The sequence below is a fragment of the Athene cunicularia genome (genome assembly GCF_003259725.1).
Source record: "Athene cunicularia isolate RWA chromosome Z unlocalized genomic scaffold, athCun1 chrZ_part1, whole genome shotgun sequence".
Taxonomy (NCBI): Eukaryota; Metazoa; Chordata; class Aves; order Strigiformes; family Strigidae; genus Athene; species Athene cunicularia.
The window spans coordinates 9,538,685-9,558,718 of NW_020799142.1; the positions used below are offsets into that span (position 1 = coordinate 9,538,685).

General features: G+C 39.6%; 1 protein-coding gene across 1 annotated transcript in view; it reads right to left on the reverse strand.

Moving 5' to 3' along the window:
* Nucleotides 1-6,778: 6,778 nt before the first annotated feature.
* COMMD10 (COMM domain containing 10) overlaps nucleotides 6,779-20,034 on the reverse strand; it is a 127,533-nt gene continuing 114,277 nt past the window's right edge. The window contains exon 5 of the mRNA XM_026865879.1: nucleotides 6,779-6,964. Coding sequence (XP_026721680.1) covers nucleotides 6,881-6,964 — 84 coding nt within the window. The 3' untranslated portion in view covers nucleotides 6,779-6,880. The remainder of the gene's footprint in view (nucleotides 6,965-20,034) is intronic.

Consider the following 20,034-nt stretch of genomic DNA (forward strand, 5'->3'; position numbering starts at 1 on the left):
AGCTGCAAGACATGCCTGTAGCTCTAATTGCTGAAAATCTTGTCGCGGTGATGAAATCCATGCTTTCTCTTCACCCTCAGGGACAGCCAGGGATTTTTTTTTTTTTTTTTTTTTTTTCTCATGGAGACATATGCCACTGTAGTAAACCAACTTGCTTAATCAGCCCTCTGATTTACATGGTCTTAGATCAGATCCTCTCCAGCTCTTTGTGTACCTGACACTCAAAGCACAGATGCCTGTCAGTTAAAGGCCTAAAACCCATCACAAAAACCATTAGAGCTTTTTTGCCAGACTCCTCACCTAGGGAAAATTATTTCCAAATCCCCAAACTAGAAACCAGCATATCTACTGCTGGCACCAGTAGAGAACAAGTACAGCAGGTCAAACCAAACTGGCCCCTGCTCCCAACCCTGTGTCAAGCTCTGTGGCAGCTGTGCCTGACAGGGCCTATGACAGTCTGATGCCACCAGCCTCCCCGTGATGCTCTAGCACACTTATATTGGTGGGGAAGGAGAAAGAGAAATAATTTCCTCTCACTTCTGCATTGTCCTCTCTTTATGATGGGGTGAGCCCTGCTTAAGGCACCCAGAGGAGCTGCTCTCCCACAGCCTCTTTGGGGTGTTCCTCTGCTCAGAGGCTTCAAGGAGGGCTTTGAGAATTTCATGGGGAGGGAGAGGGATCTTCCTGCCCATTCCTGGCTGGGACACAATTTACAGCTTCCAAAGCTGATGTTTTTTTGCTCTGGCATTAGGTGGAAAGATTGCACCTCCACAGTACAGCCTAGCCTTGACACCAGCAGGGTGATGTGTCCTCCTGCCCATATACCAGGTCGAAGCAACCAAGAAGTGACCCATTACCTCCCAAGAACACTTCCCAAATGTGACCAATAACCAGCTGAGCTGCTGCAATGCATACCCCTGGTTTAGATGGTGTAGGATGAACTGTGCAAAGCCATGACCAGTCATGTAGACACCTAGGTTTTGGGACTTGGAAAGAACTGTTTCCATATTCTTTCTTCTCCTCAACACCATGTGGGTTACTCAAGAGCATTTAAAATAAAACCAGACAGAATTTTCATTGGGAAGATCAACTCTTTTATCAAGAGTCAAATTCTCTGTGATGTTTGTGATTTTTTTTTTTTTTAATAATAATGAAGTAATATTCCCAGGAGAGCACTTACTCTGCTCTCCTTTCATCTGTGTGCAGAGACAGGAGGGAAAGCCAAGGTGCAGAACTAAAAGAAAAGGTCAAAAGGTGGTGCTGAAGCAATGATGGAAAAATAACATGGTGAATGGTGTGAGGGGCTAGTTTGTCAACTTGTGCAAGTCAACATCAGTGAAACAAAGTGAGCTGCATCTGATGGGGAGCTGACCCCTTCACTGGAGAGATTTCCAGTCCTCAGCTGCCAAAAGGATGAAACAACAAGATGGTTATATACCCTTCTGGGTGACTGTTTCCAAATATTTTCAAACAATTTTAATGTTCCTTTTGCTTGTCAAGGTTACATATCATTGGATGGGGTTTCTATAACAGGTTTCCAACATCCTTTCACATATCCTTAAAATGGTCTGTAATGTTAGAGAGTGCTCTAATTTTGCATAGTTTAAACCAGCCATAACTACAGAGCTGTTATATCCTGTGCATCTTGCCTCAAGGCACAACGTAAATGAAAGTGGAGCTAAGAATAGGGCCTCGTGTCTCAGCTGAGGGGAGAAGCATGTGCCTGCCTACATAAAGAGAAGTAGGTTATGTTTCGAATAGCAAGAGACTTTTTTTTTTTTCTCAAGAAGAAAAAAATAAAGTGTCAAAAGTATCAACTAAGCAGAGCTGATCTATTCTCCTTGCCTCATTCCTAAGCAGGTAAACTATATATACAAGAAAAACAGACAGACAGAAAATTCCCAAAGGAGAATCTTTTCTTGTTTAAGACATAATGAATTCAGTCTTCAGAGACCATGAAGTCTGAGTGTTTTTAAGCTCTGTAATGTCAGTCGAATAATTATCTCACAAAATGTGTTTGTGTAGGTGAGGTCCCTCTGGTTTGGTGGCTTTTGTGCTATGAAATAGAAAGCTGCTGACCCCTTGAAAAAAAATACAGGGAAATCAGAGAACATCAAGTTTGTATAAACACTGCTTTCCATTTGCATTCTTCATTTAATCTTGGTGATAAAACAACTTAGAAATAATGCTTCTGTGTGACCCAGACTTCTGTCCCAGTTGCATGTTCAGATAACCAGAGTAAAACATTAAAATAAAGAAAATGAAACACATTGTCAAACAGTTCTATGTTAAACATGTTATTAGCTGAAAATATTACACTAAAGCAAAATACAGAAATTTCATAAAAACACCCTAATGAAACACATTTATTTTTTAAAAATCAATTAAAAATAGCATATTAATTCAGTTTCAAAATATGTCATTAACTTGATTAGATATTTTCAGATGTAGAATATTTTACATTTAGGAGATAAAACCTGGCAGTGTCACCCAGTGGATATGGAACTGGATTAAGAATGAATCCATTAATTGGCTGGGCAATTGGGTAAAGCACATAATCCCTCTGCATGCCTCATATTTCTTAATCTTTAATACAGTTTTCATGCTCTCCAACTTTCAAGAAGTGCTTTGATATACACAGATAAAAGGCTTATATTAACTATTATAGATGAATACTGAAGTGACATAAAGACTTTGATTTCAAAAATATCAAGTGGGAACAACCCCTTGCCTTAGATATTGCGGAAACACCTGTGAACTAGGGGTCTTAGACCAGTTTCCTCAGAGATGATTTGACACCAGAAAACAGAGTATTGTGCTGTTCAGTGGAAAAGTCAAGCCCTGGGCCTCCTAAATGACCAACTGAGAGTGCCATTAACAGCCAACCACATGCACCTAAGACACCATTACAGATCTCTGGTGACTTCAGTGTCCTTGGGCTGGGATTTTTTAAGTGGAACTGAAACCTAGGGGAGTTCAAGATACAATTTCATCTCTTGCAAAAAGCTTCAATTTGTGTGCTCTGTCTCTTTCAGTGGAAAGTGGTCTGGACCTAGGAGGGGTAGTAGGATTTAAAGGTTAGTAGCTAAGGAGGCTGCATGGAATCGGAGAGACTAGGGATGGAAGAAAGAGGAGAAGGCAGGGGTTTCTGCTAACTAAATCAGGGAATCAACAGAAAGCTGTTCAAGCTTACATTTGCAGAGACATTTACAGGATCCCACAAACACCTACAGTTTAATGCACCATGGGTATTTTAGGTGACAGTGGTATGTGAAGCATTCAATAACACAGTAAGAAAGCTTTTTAACTGTAAGGGCAATCTGACAACAGTCTTGTAATTGATGCTTTATCATTAGAAGTGCTTGAAAATAGGTTGGAAAGCTATCTGGAGCATCTGGGAGGTAGAAAACCATGTGAGTAGGATGCAGTGGGTTAAACTAAACAATGTGATCTTTCTACCCTTATAGTTATGAAATGTGACACCTTTCTTTTTATGTTCATATTAATGTCCTTCTCTGAATTTTGCCCTTTTTTGCATTACTACATTTTTCTCTTATAATTCCACATTTTTTCCAAACACACTTTCCCCCCTCTTTCTTTATGTCATTTCATGTACCAGTTGGCACCAAGATAAAACTGACCACAACTGTTTCCTGAAGCTACAGTGAACGCTGTTGAAAATTTACCAATCTAACTTGGCTTTGCTTCCCTGACAGAAAATCACTGGAAAGAGTGGCAGGGGACGAGTGATCTCAAGCCCCGAGGCTGCATCTGCCAGCACGTCACAGGTCACAGAGCCACCGAGCCTGGCAGTGCTGCTCATCCACCAGAAAAAGAGGAGAAACAAAGCTGTGCTCTCACCTTTGTTTGTTTCTCAACCTAGATGTGTGGTTTCTGAAAGGAAATCTGGCTGCTGGAGAGGCTGGTGGCACAGCAGAGCATTTGCACCATGCTCAGGATGCAGATGAGCCCCTGAAAACCACAGAGGGTTTTGGACTGCACAAAAAGTCAGGCGAAGATCTGACAAGCCCCTGATTAGACTCCAGTGAAGCCAGGTATTTTATCACAGGTGTAATTTTAAATGCATCTGTAATCCCACTGAAATGTGTAGGGCTATTCACATCTCTCCGTTTAGGCACTTTCCATAAGTACTTTGCTGAATCTGTCCCTGGGACCTTATTGACTTTTTTTTTTTTTTAAAACCATGAGGGACTGCTTACCCCACACAACAGTTTGCCCAAGTCTAATTAATAACCCCACCAGCACTTACGTGACCCAGAAGCACAGTTTAAAGCACAGATGGAAGTGAAGACAGATCAAATGAAGAAAGATAAAAGTTCCCATAGGATGAAATTCAGATAACCTTGTATCAAATGCCTATGCCATGAGTAGCACAGCTGGCTTCCACAGGACCCTTGCAGGGATAAGGTGATATTCAGTGGAATTGGGGTATTGAAGTTTGGTACTTAATAGCAGAGAGAGCACACTGAGATGTGAAAACACAAAATGAAGAAAACAGTAAGCAAGCAATGAATGCCTAGCACAGCCCAGACTGCAGAGCCACCTGTGATATGCTTGAAGGGAGCCTGTAGAAAAGCAGGATGACTGAGCTTTTAACCTCCTGCACTGGGGTACACATGCCCTGTGCTCAGCCTCCTGCCACCTCTGTGCATGGTACATTAAGAGGAGAAATTAAATACAGCAGAAATAATAGAAGCTAACAAAACCCCTCCACATTTACGGCATCATTTCATCCATCTAATCTGCAGCAATGCATTTCTGTTTTTTCACTAGTGTCAGTGAAAGAACTACAGATGAAGAGGCACACTAATTCATGTCCCTCTATACTTCTGGGACACTCTGTGCTGAGTACAAGAGCCATCGTTAAAAAGAAATCAAGCCCAGCAGAGAGGAACTTAGTGTTCAGTTTTGCCTTTTCTCCTGGGAGCAGGAGTACTGTCCTCTGTTTCCATGACTGCCCTGTGCCAGTGATTTTCTTGGGTTATCCTGGTCTGTGATCCTGCAATGGCAGACAATACAGCAGCATAAATCAAAAATACCTCCACGGAAATAATTTAAAGGGAAGATCTAGAAATAGACTGAGTTCTCACCTAGGGCTTCAGTTTTGCCAGTGGTGGTAGCTTTGATGTGCCTTCTTCAGATGCCATGCTAAATTCATACATTCATCTCATTTTAAAGAGTGGGAAAATTAATCCTCATTTTAGCTCCATCACTTCAGAGAATGTACACCAAGAAGGAATCAGACCATTAAAACAGATTTGAACTCAAGTCAGAGAGGTGAAAGTCTAATGCTTTATGAGTATCCATTAAGTATCTAGTAAAAGTGCAGAATATTCCAGATTTTATCCACCTGATTTTATATTATCTGAATAATGGAGACAAATCTGAAAGCTGGATCTATTAAACTCTTCATAAAAAAACAAAAGCTGGGAATCAGCAAAAAACTGGAAAGTGTGAAAAGTTTCACTTCAGTTCCCTTTTTTTTACCCCACTGTAACTTCTCTCCCACTATCACTTCAGTGATTCAGATTCTACTCCACCATCTGTTCTGAAAAGAAACAAATGGAGCGTGTCTAATTTCTGGAAATTCTGAAATAACCTGGGTAATCTGGTTCCAACAAAGACTCTGAGTACGAGTGAGCTTTCCAATCTCTATATTACACAAGAAAATGCGGCTGAGACTGGGTCAAAAGAATGCTTATAGAATAGAACGCAAACATCACAAGGGCAAATATACACCCCAGAATAAATTCACTCCTTCACTGCATTGTTTTACTAATGTGTCCGTTACCTCAAGTGACATGGTAGTGTCTCTTACTTAAGCTGCCAGACTGTGTAACAAGTCCAAAGGACGTTCACAGCAAAGTTACTCAAGGAAGTTCCCTATAAACTCTGGATTAAAAGCTAAAAGTGACTATCAGATCGGTAATCTAACTTGGCAGATTTGAAACCATGTTTTTAACCTTGTCAGCTGCCCATGAGTTACGCAGCATGAAAAGCATCCATTCCCCTTGATGGCCAAGGCAACTGTACATCATCTTTTCACTGCAATGTGTGAGGGAGATGACAGATGAGCCTCTTCCATGTTCCTTTCAGTGTGGAGAGATGCAATATTAATGACAATGCACATCAGCCCCTCTCCAAGAAAAAAGTTTTTAAAAAAATATTGAGGGGAAAAAAAATACTTTCAGAAGAAATGCACTTTTCCACCAGCATTCCTAACCTAGCTTCTTTCCATGTAATGGTTTGTAGGTTTACACACAGCTTAGCAGTCAGATAAGAGTGAGAAGAAATAGAGCTGTTATTCCTCCTATTAAAGATAAATAGTTATGCAAGCACCCTATAAGGACTGATGTTTAAATGTACAGTGACTAACTAGACATCACAGCATGAAGTCTTTGCTTCCAAACACCACAACTGCTGAATATCACAGACTTACCTTATAATGGTTTATTAAACAATCTGGCTATTAAATCAGGTAACTGCCTGTCTGATTCCCTCTGCAGAAGAGCTTGTTCTGTCAGCCCAGGAGGCTGGAAATGGGGGGCTTTGATCAAATCTTCTAGATACTTTTCTTTGGTCTTACAGGCTGAATTCAGATAGGTGTTTTTAAGTCACTACCTAGTGTGGGCAATATTTAGCATGCAGATATATATAAACACTGCCAGCAGAAGTCTGAAATCTCTGAAGTCTAAAAGCTTTCTCCTTTAAGTACATCTGCAGATGTCTTCTGATGGCCAACATGCACCTTAGTTTTTCTTTGCTATGTGTGTAGGATCCAGACAGAAATGATGACAGTGCTAGTTCTGGAGATTAATGGATATAGGACTCACTTTAGGAGTGAGCTCTGCAGCAGTTCTTAGCATGACATTATCCTGATGAATGCACCCAGCTGAAGTTCAGCAGCCAGAGCCCTTGCTTCTGCCACTTTCCTCTGGGAAGCCTGACAAATAAGAAAGCAGTCTCCGTGCAAAAAAGAATTATTTCAGCATTGTTCACACGATAGTAGTACCCACAGGCCCCTTTCAGAATCAGGACTGCCCTGCTCTGTCATGGTACAAACAATCCTATCCCAAAAGTCAAAAAAAGCAAGTCCCATAAAAAGACTATGAGTCAGATAAAATCAACTGCAAATAAAAACTGCTCCACACAGCACCCCGAATCCTGTATGAGTGACAAGATTTATAAGAAAAGAAAATGGAAATGGTTTTTAAGTTATTTTAGAAGTACTAGAGGGGACTCATACATCCCTTAGAAGATGAAGCTAGCAGCGGAAGGGAGAAGAATATAAATAATTTTTGCAAAGTTCTGAATGATGAACTATTTGTCACCACTGGTTACCAAAAAATGGTGATCTTAAACCATTCTTTTAGACAAAACAATAATCTTGTTTCAATCTGCTAAGACTAAATGAACTCTTCATCATCACAGCACAGGAAATGATTTCACAGAAGAGTTTTATTAGGTTGCAATCAATGGACCACACCTTCACGGCCCATTGCAGGGCTTATTCAGAGCCTTGCCTCTGTAGTGCTTCCTGTTGCTCAGTCTGTCTAAATAACTCCTCTGAGAAGCAAAATATATTAGCCTGGGTAGTCAGCTGCTCTTCTGTGGCTATTTCAGCACCTCAGCTAGCCCAGGTATCTCTACATACCACTGCTTGGACATGTCCATGTTCCCATTTTTCACTTTTGTTTGCTGTGGAACACACATTGAGTATCCTCTCCTCAAGAAATCCTATGTGGCAGCACCCCAGGTTCCCTAATGAGGATAAGACTGGATGCGAATGACATAATGAACACTAGAAAAATAGATCCTTCTGCATTAGTGAACTCTACATAACAAATCTGGATCTCAACTGAATTTAAGTGCCACGGTCTTAGGATTCATATTGTAACAACGTAAATTCTTAGGTATGGGTTTGGGGTTTTTGTTTTGGTTTGGTTTTTGTTTGTTTGTTTGTTTGTTTGTGTTTTTTTATGTTAGCTACATTTATAGCATTCAAGGAGAGGCATGACTTAAAAACAGAAGTCTCAGGAAGTTAGAGCTATTCATTTTAGACATCAAGTCCGCTATCTGGAAGTCAACCTGCTTGGTCAATTTCCCTTTAAAAGATTATCTGCATTAAAAAATGTACAAAAGCAAACAAACACTTTGTTTCCCTTTCATTTTATCTAATGAGGAAGACACTGAAGCTGTATTTGCATATCTAGCTTTTATGGATCAAAGAATAAATACTGCCTTGCATGTGGATTTTATCACTGTCATGAAATAGCTCTTTTTGCTTATATTACTAGACACCACTGTCACATACTGACTTTTAAGGTTTTTACAAGGTATGTTAAGATACATCCACAGATAAAGCTTGATGGAATTCAAAATAGGAAATAATTTTTCATCTGCTTCCTTCCTCTGCTGACCATATGATTTTCTTGATTCAGTAGGGGATGTGAATGAATACTACCTCTATTTAAGCTGATGTAATGCCTTTAAAATGGATTTTAACAGAGGCAGTAGACAAGATCCTGAATTAGTTTAGTTCTCTGTCCAATTTATTAGCTTTCTAGAGCTACCATTTTAGAGATTGCCAGACTCCTGTAACATCACAATTCTTTTCTCTGCACTTTATATATGTGACACTTGATAAATAATTTCATAGCACCTCATGGTGAACTCTCCTCAAACAAAAATTCTCTATCTTTTCACCTTTGAACTCACACCTAACTCCAAGTCAGCAACAGACCCTAAGGACTAAGGATATAAGTACATATTAATTTGAAAAGAAATAATAAAAAAAAAAATAAGCGAGCACAAGAAGAAAGTATCTGCCCTTGAACAACAGACAGAAACTTAGATCTGCTCCAAAGCAATTTCAAACACTGTTTATGCGTGAAAGTTATCCCACTTGGACAACCGACCAGATGGATGCTTCTTGGATATCTTCAAACTTCATCAACAAGGGCTATTTCTTTAGATCTGTCTGCATGCTATGAGTAACTATGTGGCTATAAATTCAAGATTCAACTTCATGCTTTGATTTTGTTACAGGTTTTTGTAAGGAGAGGCAAAAATCTTTGGGACTGAAATTTGATGCAGCATAGCTTTAATTCAAGCAGCCTTTGGCCTCTCTTTTACAAGAAACTCCCTCTCATTTTATATCCTTGCAAAGTTTTCACAGCCTGAAGATGTCTCTCAGGAAAAAGGTGAATTAAGAGATATCTTTATCTTTAGTAGGCAGCACATTTAAAGCAATCCTTCTTTTATGGACCTCCAATATAGCAGAGAGGTACTAGAGGAATATCTACAGTCTAAAACCTGATACTTGGGATCCTGCAAAAATAGAACAACCTTCCTAGCAATCAGATTAAAAGGAATAAAGGTTGTATAAATACTAACACTGAAAACTGGTAAAAAACCAAAAAAAAACCTAAACAAACAAAAAAACACAACAAAGAGAAATGGAGATAGGAAAAAACTCCAGTTATGCTGCCTGGATGCTAAAAATAACAGATATGAGAAATAGCTGGGTGAATAAAGAAGGACATGCTTCCCCCTCTCCCACTCTCCTCTCCTGACAAGACAAGAAATCCTTGCCCAACTGAGAACTGAGATTAATGTGAACCTCAGAAATACCACTGTATCCCAATTAGCATGCCTGTGTTTATTTACAACACAAAACTGGGTAACCAGGAAAACTCAGAGGACTACCTAGAATTTTTATCTCCAGAAACCTGTCACACTGTGATTTCCTGAAAAAAAATTCTGATACAAAATAAGAACTACCTATGTAAATGAGTAATGTGAGAACAAGACAATGTGAAGATACAATAAACTCAGAGCTGGTGTATAGAATGTACTAAATGATATGCCTTAACTGAGAGAAATGGAGTGTGAGCAATCTGAGAAACGGTGACTTGGCAAAGGAATTTACCTACCAGTTAAACAAGGCCTTTTAGTCATGGATTTAAGCAGGAGCCACAGTACTGCAGTCCATTCACACAACAGAATGGTGCTGGAAAAAGCCCCACCTGCTTGTTTGGCTCCCTCCTTTCCAGGGCAGCCAAACTCCAAATACAGCTCCTGAAGCATCAGCAACAGCTCATTTACCACACAGAATGAGGCAGCATTGATCCTTCGAAGTCCAAGTAACCCATTCTCAGTTACAAGTGCCTATACATTGAATATAGAAACAGGTAGCTATGGGATGAAATCTGTAAAAAAAAAAAATGGAAGGGAAGATGAACTGTGAGAAGTAGAGTGGGCGAAGATGGAAAGAATGATAAAGTAGAGCTGACCCGGAGAGGAACAAGCTCCTGAAGTGCTCTTAAAAATTTGTCATTAAATGAGTCATCCATTTCTAAATGCCAGAATGACTGTGTCCAAAAAGCAGTTCATTAAGTGCCAGGTAAATACTGAGATCACTGAGCTTTTCTAATATTACCCTAGGAACAAATATAAATGTTTTAAATTCTTCTGTCAGTGGTTAATTCAATATGGATGGATCCCACTGGAGAAGGACGAAGCACCAGAACACTTGTGCATGTGGATGTCCACAGCCCTGAGTTCACGGAACTCTGTCACTGGTGAAATGTAGGGATATAAGGAGTGAACAGATTCTGCCTGGGTGACATTCAGTGTCCTGGGGAAAACATCCACTTTAAGCTTTGAGTGGTAGGACAGTAAAACGTTACCTGATTTTATGACTTTGGAGGAATATAACCATTCAATACATCAAAATGAGTTTCATATGATCAGTCTTCTGCCTTCTTGAGAAAGGAAATGGGATGTGATAAGCTGAGACTCGACATCCTGATGACAGGTAAAAGACAAGGTTTGAGGTAGCTCCTGCAAAACATTTCTCTCTGCCATATCCATAAAACAAGGTTCAGTAACACTGGGAGGAACCTCTGGGCTCAGCTGCCATCCTAATGAGATGTTGCTCCAACCAATGAGTTGCTGAAGATGAGGAAAGCAATAAAAGAGCTGGGCTAACCTGACACACACAAAACTGGGATCAAAGGTCTGAACAGAGGGGTTGTAGGACTGAAGTTCTGGGAGTGATGGCAAAACATCCCTTTGTGGGAGCTAGGGCATACTTACTATTCGAAACTGGAGATGAACTGGACAAAATAGTGTTGAGCTCTTGGATTAGCACCTTAAGTGATATGCATCAAGGAAAACTATTGAGGGACTAAATGTAACTTTGTCCCCTCCACAGTCACACTAGGAGGTGGGTAAATATACCTGGAGCCATATCAGGATTCAGTATTGCTTGCCAGCATGGCAATAAAGTGGCAATCCAGGTGTGTAGATTTGGGCTTTAGACAGTTTTATTCGGCAACTTTTCGAAGCACCTCTTTATTTTTTAACTTGACCCTGTTGTAGCCTGTGTTACCGAGATTGTATTGATCCTGAAAAAGAGCAGTATGAAGCCCTCTGCCTCTTAAGTGCCATATACTATGCACTGCACAATAGGGCACAGAGTACTTTACATCAGTACTTGAAGAAACACTTGTACTGCAAGCAGTAGGATGGACCTTTCAGCTACCCACAGAAAAATTGCAGACACAGTATGTTCATATGTTAGTGTATTAGGTGAGAACCTAAGATCCATGAGCCTGTGGATACTAAAAGCGTGGTCATCTGGAGATGCTTACAGCAAATTATTCAGCAGGGCATTGGTCTCCATTGCCTTGTAAGCCAAACAAACATGGTACAGCATGGAATCTCCCAAATTAAAAGGTTATGTGATTCTGCAAACAAGTTATCTTACTCTGTAAAAAGACCCCAGTGTAGGCAATACGTATTCAAAAGCAGTATCCCAGTGCACTGTTCAGCTGAGGTAAATGGCTGTGATACCTGAAGCACTAAAATTTGCTGTTTTCTCAGTGTTCAGATGTTCTGTATCCTGACAGTTATTAGGTTAATTTGCATTCAGTAAAAAGCATCAGAACAATGGCAAGCTGAGACTAAGACTTAAAACAGTACCTGCATGAAAATGAAGTATATGTGCACCTTCTGAACTAGCTTCATACTGCATGATACTAGACATCAAAGGACTCAAATCCTAGCAATCAGACAGTGTGTCACAAATTTTCTCTAGAAAATAAAGCCAATCAAACTTTTGAGTGCCACTCTTTGTTTCCTTTAAAGCAGCATATATTTTCAGTTTTTAAATTGGGAGTATACACAGACTCGTTGGAATATGGGCAGAGGCTACTTAGTAGTCTGCTGTGCTGCTATCAGACCCTTTGCAGCATAGTCCATGAAAATATTTCAATTGGGTTCCACGTGGTTTTGGTAATATAGAATTATTTGTATCATAAACCTGAAGATGTTCTATGTTCTTATCATTTGCTGATAAGAAATATATCAGTCTTGCAAGCTCAGCAGCTAGTATTTATGTATATCTTGGTTTTTATCATAAACAATATCTTTCAGCAGGAAATTAAAATCTCTTGTGAAATAGTATCAAATCCATGCTTACAAAACACATTAGTGAAAAGCATTGCTGATGTCTCTACAGAGGACTTAACTTACCGTGTCACATGAATCACCTCTGAAGTAAAGGAATGACTCATAATTGTTTTCCATTACCTTGTGTTTGCTTTTTCAGCATTGCAAAAATGCCTGGGCCAGGACTGTGGATCATAAATCTCATCAGACTTGTGGACAAGTCTCTGAGTGCTTTTTGCCATCCCATGTTACATGTTTTGATTATAAAAATATGTTTCAAATATAGGTATTTCTGAAACATGGTGTTTTCAACCTTCTGTTGCTTTGAACACAATGCTCCCATCAGTCTTTACAGATGGTGAAATGAATCTATTGGGCTGTTCCTTATCCTCTAGGATAAGCTCAGACCTATTTGCTTTTCAGCTGAAAACTACTGTGCAATAGTACCCAAATAAACAGACTGTATTTGCATCTAACAGAAAGATCCTTTTGCTAATGGAGCAAAACCTCTATAAAGAAGTTTATGTGATCACTTAGGGAAGCAATGGAACCTGTTTCTTTGCAGGGCTGATCTTTCAATAAAGGTGGATTAGAAACGTGCTTCATGTGTCCAGGGATGTTTGGGGGCTTGCCTTTTTCTTTTTTTCTTTTTTTAAGAGGCTTTTCCGTATCTTACTGTTTCCTGATCTTCTGTGTCATTTGGCTGGTTTACTTAGTCACTTCCCCCTACCAGCAGTATTGACCTTGGGTGTCATCATGATGAACGGTGCAATTTTACACAGTATAATCCATTTAAGAAAGGTGTTTTACTGGCTTTAAGATCTGCACTGAGTCTTTCAAATGTGCACACCAATAGAGGACTCGACAGAAAAATGGTATCTCCTGATCCTTCTTTTGAAAAGTGGCCAAGATACGTATGTTACAAATAGGGAAAGAATATCACAAAACATTTATTACAACTTAAAGAGTGTAGGGTAAGCTGTGGGCAAAACCAGTTATCTCAAGATGCACAGTGAGATGGGGTAAAACCAGTAAAATGTCAGCAAAGAGGTCAAAGAAGAAACTAGCAAGTTTGGAGGGAGGTTTTCATGAAATCCAAGGGAGCAAAAGAATTTCAGTTCATGGTTTAGTGGGATGCATCATTCTTACAGGGGCTTTAGAACTGTCCTCAGAGATTGTGTTCCTAAAAACCGATGGTTTAAATAATAGAGACTAGGGAAAGATATCTGCACTTTTCAGGACTTCAGCCAACTTGCATCAAGGGAGAGTCATGAACAGCCATTCCACTTCAAATCAGTTAATCTCAGTCTTTGGAAATCAATTTCTAATTGTTCTTTCTCCAAGCAAACTCCTCCTTGAAAACAAAGTGTTGTTACAGGTTGGTGCAGCTGTATTTTCCTGTTCTTCCTCATTCTCAGGCCCACTGAACGGTTACCAGTGGATTACCGCAGCACCATGTTCCCAGTCTGGGAAAAGGATCAGCTTTCAAATATGGGAGAAATACAAGGAGGAAAGGGAGAAATGAGAAAAGATTATGCAAATAAATCTGTAGTATCTTTGCCTGGTCACCAAGACATTGGAAAGATTCTGTCAAACCAAAGAAAAATCATAGAATGCTTTTAACCAAAGCCAGTACATTCATTGAATTTATGTATTGACAGTCAAGAGATAGAGCAGATCTTCGTATCTCCTTATACAAGAGACATGGCTACTTTATCTGGAGGCTGAGAGACCTCACAATGGCTGGATTTTCATAGAATCACAGAATCATCTAGGTTGGAAATGATCTTGAAGATCACCTAGTCCAACCATTAGCCTAACACTGACAGTTCCCAACTACACCACATCCCTCAGAGCTATGTCAACCCAACTCTTAAACACCTCCAGGGATGGGGACTCCACCACCTCCCTGAGCAGCCCATTCCAATGCCTAAAAACCTGTTCTGTAAAAAAATACTTTCTAATATCTAGTCTAAACCTCCCCTGGAGCAACTTGAGGCTATTACCTCTTGCCCTATTGCTTGTTAAAAGGGAACGTTTCAAGAGAGGAAGTCTTACTTTTGACGCAAAAGTGGGCTAACAGAGCAGCTGAAGGCACTATCTGATTTGAAACCACTGAAATCACTTGACTGAAGATAGCTATGACAAACAGGCTACTCTGGCAAATAAAAAGTACAGTCATGTCTGTAGCTTGGGTTTGATTTAGGCAGAGCTGTGAAATGCAGAATGAGGTTCCAAGTTCATGCTTTGTGACATCGCATGCTGAAATAATGTTGATTAATAGGAAATTTCCTTTATTCCAACATGCTGAAATCATTATACCATAGGGATATGACCTTTTGCTCAGATACTCTTATACATTCATATCCAGACTCTCCTGGAAGGAACTCAAGGGCAGATTTCATTCAACAGAGTAGTTAAACCATGAACTTTGCTCCAAGCACCAGAATAAGCTCCACCTTTGGCTTCTCTTTCATATTGACCATTACAACTAAATACTAATTTAAAACCTCTCTGTTCCCAGAGAGAAGACTGATCTCAATACTTACCAACTTCAATGCTGAGAGAGAGAGACATTCACCAAGGCAAAACTTGGTCTGTCAACCCTAACAAACATAGCCTGTTCAGCCATAAAGACATTAGAATTACCCCAAATTACCTTCCCAGTCGGCCACTGTTTGCAGTGTCAGGTAAGAGCAGCACTGCCCAGATGTGCATGAGGTCATTCAGGGCCTTGTATTCTCTGTCCTGACATACTGAAAGGGCTTTAGGGCACTCCTTTGACTGCCTACAGACAAAGGACACAATCAGTAGACTACCAAACAGACTTTCAATGGGCAGATGCAGGGTGGCATCTGACAGGGTTTAGGAAGATGCAGTTCAGCTGCAGGACATTAAAAAGACTCCAAGTCACTTACTGGGTGTTGCAGTGAGGAATGCACACAGTTTGGTGACCAAGTAAGAACCAAGAAAACCATTTCACTGCAAGTGTCCTCAGGGATATATTGTGCGTTCTTGCTTAAAGGAGCCTCTGCTCTGCTTATTTTTTTCCTTTTTGGCTATTTATAACTTTTTTTTTTTTTTAAGATGATGTTTTGCTATCTGATTTTCTAAGAAATGGGACCACTACCATTCATTCTGTGAGAGACAGTGAGTGAACACAGTTCCAAAGGGATCAGATCACATTTATGGGCTTGTTTTTCTGAATTTATCTGATGTACTTCACTTCTGTTGCCCTAATCAGATTCCAAGGATTATTTAGCTTGCTGCAATCCATAAGGATGATATTATTCATGTAAGGAGTTTGGCTCTAAAGGAGAAACTGGATCACTCATAGGTTAGACTGAGAGTTTGCTCTAGAAATGGCCAAATGGTTAATAATTCCCCTGTACTGAAAGGCTGGTTTTGTTTTACCTTCCTTCTCATACATATTTTTTCTAAAAGTGAGTTTCAAACTTGGGGTACTAGGACAACCTCCACAAAAGCTATACCCTAGCTGGAGCTATGCTGAATGCCATCCTGAGATAGGAGAAGGGGTCCTCCTGGGAGAAGAGATGAAGCAGAGGAGAAAGGTCCTCTTTTGTTCTCTAGGACTGTGGTGCCTATCTCCAAGCTGTGTATCAGCTGGAAGTGGCATGAATGTGTTAGAAATTAAGAGGAGAAGATGGCAGAGACCCACCATCACAAGGCATAGCTCCTGACTGAGACAACAGGGATTCATCTGGGATGAAAAGCACTATTCCTCTACCCTCATTCCTCACATTGAGGAGGAATGGGCAAAAAGTGCTGCTTGTCATGAAGAAAATAATCTCATCTCTTCCAGTGCGAAGAGCTAAGCTAACAACGTTCAGTTTGGGCTATGTTTTGCCAATGCAGTCAGCTTCTCTAATCTTTTCCTGATTCACTGTCCAGGAAAGAGGAAGAGCTCACCTAACAGCCAGTCTTAAGTGCAACAAGGCTCACAGCCTAAGTGAACACCAACACTCAAAAGGGAGCAGTGGAACAGGAGACATGATCCTTTCCTCAGTCCCCTGGGCTTTGCTCAGATTGATTCTCTGCTGCCTACAAGGATATTGACTCTGGCAAACATCTTAAAAGTAGAAACAAATCCAAGAAGGCAAATCTTCTTCACAATGCTGACTGTATATATTAATTGCACAATTTCTTAAATCAAACTGCTTTTTTAAACTTTTTTTTTTTTTTTAAGAAAGCTGCATTTCTTAACACTCTGGAGGCAGAAAAACAAATAAGTGGGTGATGGAAAAAGCTCAGCATTCTCATGGTGCTCATGAAATGCAATTTAGCTAAGTTGCCCTACTATTGAACCTGTGGTTTGAAATGAGAAGAAACAAAGACAGATCACCTCTATGCAGAGCTCTTCATATTAACCCTTACATAATAAATCTTCCAACACAGTGGAGATGTGAGAAATCTTATTAGCACTGACCATGAAGTGCTACTTCTCCTGCCTTCACTCATCCTGAATGACCAGAGGATGAATTCCAAAAAAGACAATCTCATGCTCCAGCATGTCCAGTCCCATAACTAGTACACTACAGAAGAAGCCAGCTGCCTGCACATATGAATCTGTACAGCCATCTCAGAGACAGATACTACAGTTGTCTATATTTCCTTGAATGTATGCTGTATATTACCATAGAAGGACAGTTAAGATAATGGTGCTCACAAGAAGTTAAAAGTGTCCCACTGGAAGAAAAATTTGCTCTAACAAGGTGATCATCTTATCTGAAGAGCCAGTCAAGACAGTTATGCTTCCAACATGTGTAGAGCTCCACACTGTCTTCCTACAATTTCAGTAAGTAGAGAGAACCTTGGAAAACTGTGGAAGATATTTTGGCCTCAGGAGTAAAGGAACTAATCTTGTCAGTGAGAGAGGCAAGTGATTTCTGGATACATAGCTCAACAAAGCTGGACAGCATCTGATTTGTAAAAGACAAACTGATTGATTTGTAAGACCAATATTTTCTCCTATCTCTTCAGAAGCAAAATAATGAAGGAATGAAGGGATCATCGCATCATTTTATTTTAGTTACAATTACAACATATAATTTGGTCTGATCAACACAATTACAAAGGCCAAGGGAAAATCCAATAAAATTGATTTATTACTACAGAAATTAGAAGTCAATTTATGCAAGATAAAAGATAAAAGCATTTTATTGCAGACAAAAGCATCTTATTAGTTTACGAGACACCATCAGCAGCATATCAGACAGCAGCACTGTAGTTCATGCACCTAGATGAAATCACTGTCATTTAGAAGGCTAGTTTGGCTGATCCATAGAAAAGGAACTTTCTCACACTGGCTCAAAATGTTGTTCGATTTCAGTAGTCAAATAAGTTATACAATGGTCACAAAATTGTAAGATACTTATTCACTAGGCAATAAGCATTATTAAGCTCTCTCATTTCTTCACCATAATGTGAGTGAACCCATGATCTCTGAAGATATGATATGCCAATACAGCCGAACAATGAAATGTTACTGATGCTATTGTACATCAGAGAATATGAGATGGAACAAGTGTAAAGGGGAACTTATACCATTTTATCACAACAAACATTTTTCTTCCTTTGACCAATGTAAGACTTAACATTTCAGTGACTTCTTTACGCTTTGGAAGAACAAGACTTCAAAGTCTTTAAAATCAGACTGTAGCAAATGAAGCTGCAAGTCATAACTCAAAATTGATGTTGTCAATAAACGCAGGCATTAAAGAGGAATTTGAAAACCTCCTCTGGAGAACCAAAGCAGGCTTGACAATTAGTCAGAATTTGAGACAGTGAATTTATATTTGTCTATCTACCTACATATTTTATTTCAACAATAATAGAATGTAGAAACTTATAGACATTTTGTATTTTGTTGAGCAACAAGTATATGCCTAAGGTTTGACTGGAAAAAGATAATCTACCACATCTGTACTCAACAAGCATTAATGTGCAATTAGTGTTGGTTTTGATAAGTGATATACAAATGGTTGCTCTTTACCAGTAAGTTGGTATTTTTGAGGTAGTTCTCACACTGGTTTTCATTTCAGGCCCAGAACTCCAAGTCTTCATGTCAAAACAATACTGATGTTTGTTTACGCCCAAAGCAAAAGATTTCCTTCTTTTGCCAATAGTCTATTCGAGGCAAATTTTAGTATTATAGCTTTGAGACAAGTACAGTCATGGAAAATACTGTCTTTAATGCCTGAGTAAAAATGAGTCAAATGTTTTTAAAATTCACTGAAAGATCTGAAAATAGAATTAGTAATTCTTACTCATTCAAATTTCCAGTTTTAGAGCTCAGTAAAGCTCTGCAAATATCTTCCTTCAATACTATCAGAAAGCCTTGGTAATTTCAGTTCTGGATCATGCCCAAGAGATATTACAGACCAATGCTTTGCTAGGACCCTGAACTGAAGAGAGCCTGGGATGTATCCCTTTCCTTTCCTGCAGTAAAAATTTCAAAACACCCACAAGACGCACTCTTCGAGACTATGTTTTACCAGAGCGCAAAACAAAAGCTTGAAGATCTCCAGCATACACATCCCTGCCTACGGTTCCACCCCTACCTGGTGTATTCAGTTCTGAATAGGCTACATGCCTTCTTCCTCCCAGCAAGAGTTTTTCTTTCTGCTGCCTCTCAGCTATGGCATTGGGTCGAGTCCCAAGAGTCCCTTTCTCCTCAGGCATCCTCACCTCTCTGCTGGTACTTGTTTTTCTCTCATTCCCTGACACTGCTGGGACACCAGAACTTTATCCAAACTAAACAGGAGCAGCTGCTCTCAGGGGAAGACTAATCTTCTCTCCAGGTCCACTCAGGCCCAGAGAGCAGCAACCAGAATAAAAGCCTTCTTTTCTGCAAGACCTAAGGAAAAAACCGCTGTAGTCCTCCTCTTTTAGAGTTGGTCGATTTTCTCTTCTTGTTCAGGAACAAATAAATGACCATGTTCTCTATGATCTTACTGGTTAAGCCATCACTACCTAACAGCATACAACCCCAAAGTTTCCCATTACATAAAGTCTTTCTAAATTCTTTATTTCTGAGTGCTCCTTGACAAAAGATAACAACTGTACTTCTCATCATGAGGTATACTATGGCTTTTCTTATGGCTTCTGACAGTAAGACATTCTGTACCTTTAGTAAAAAAGAAAAGGCAAACCCTGCTAAAGAAATCATAAATCATTTCATCCATCTGCAAACAAGGAAAAACACTAAGTAAATTTTACAGAATCCTGTCAGTCTTAGGCTTTGTTTTTCCTATTTTTCCTTTTAACATTATTTTTATCACTTTAAAAATATTTCCTATTAAAGCTAGATTTAAAATGCTCTTTTTTTATTATCCCACACATTTATTTGATTTTGGCTGAATTTCCACCAAGGCTGACATGTATGGTTTAGTTCAAAATATTAGATACTTGTCCTGGGTTGCAGTGTATTCTATTACCATCCTCATGAGCTGTGGAAATCAGGTGGGGCACTGTTTCCTTGTTGTTCCCCCCCCCCCCCCCCCCCCCCTGTGATGTCTGCGGGTGGGAGTGTTATAT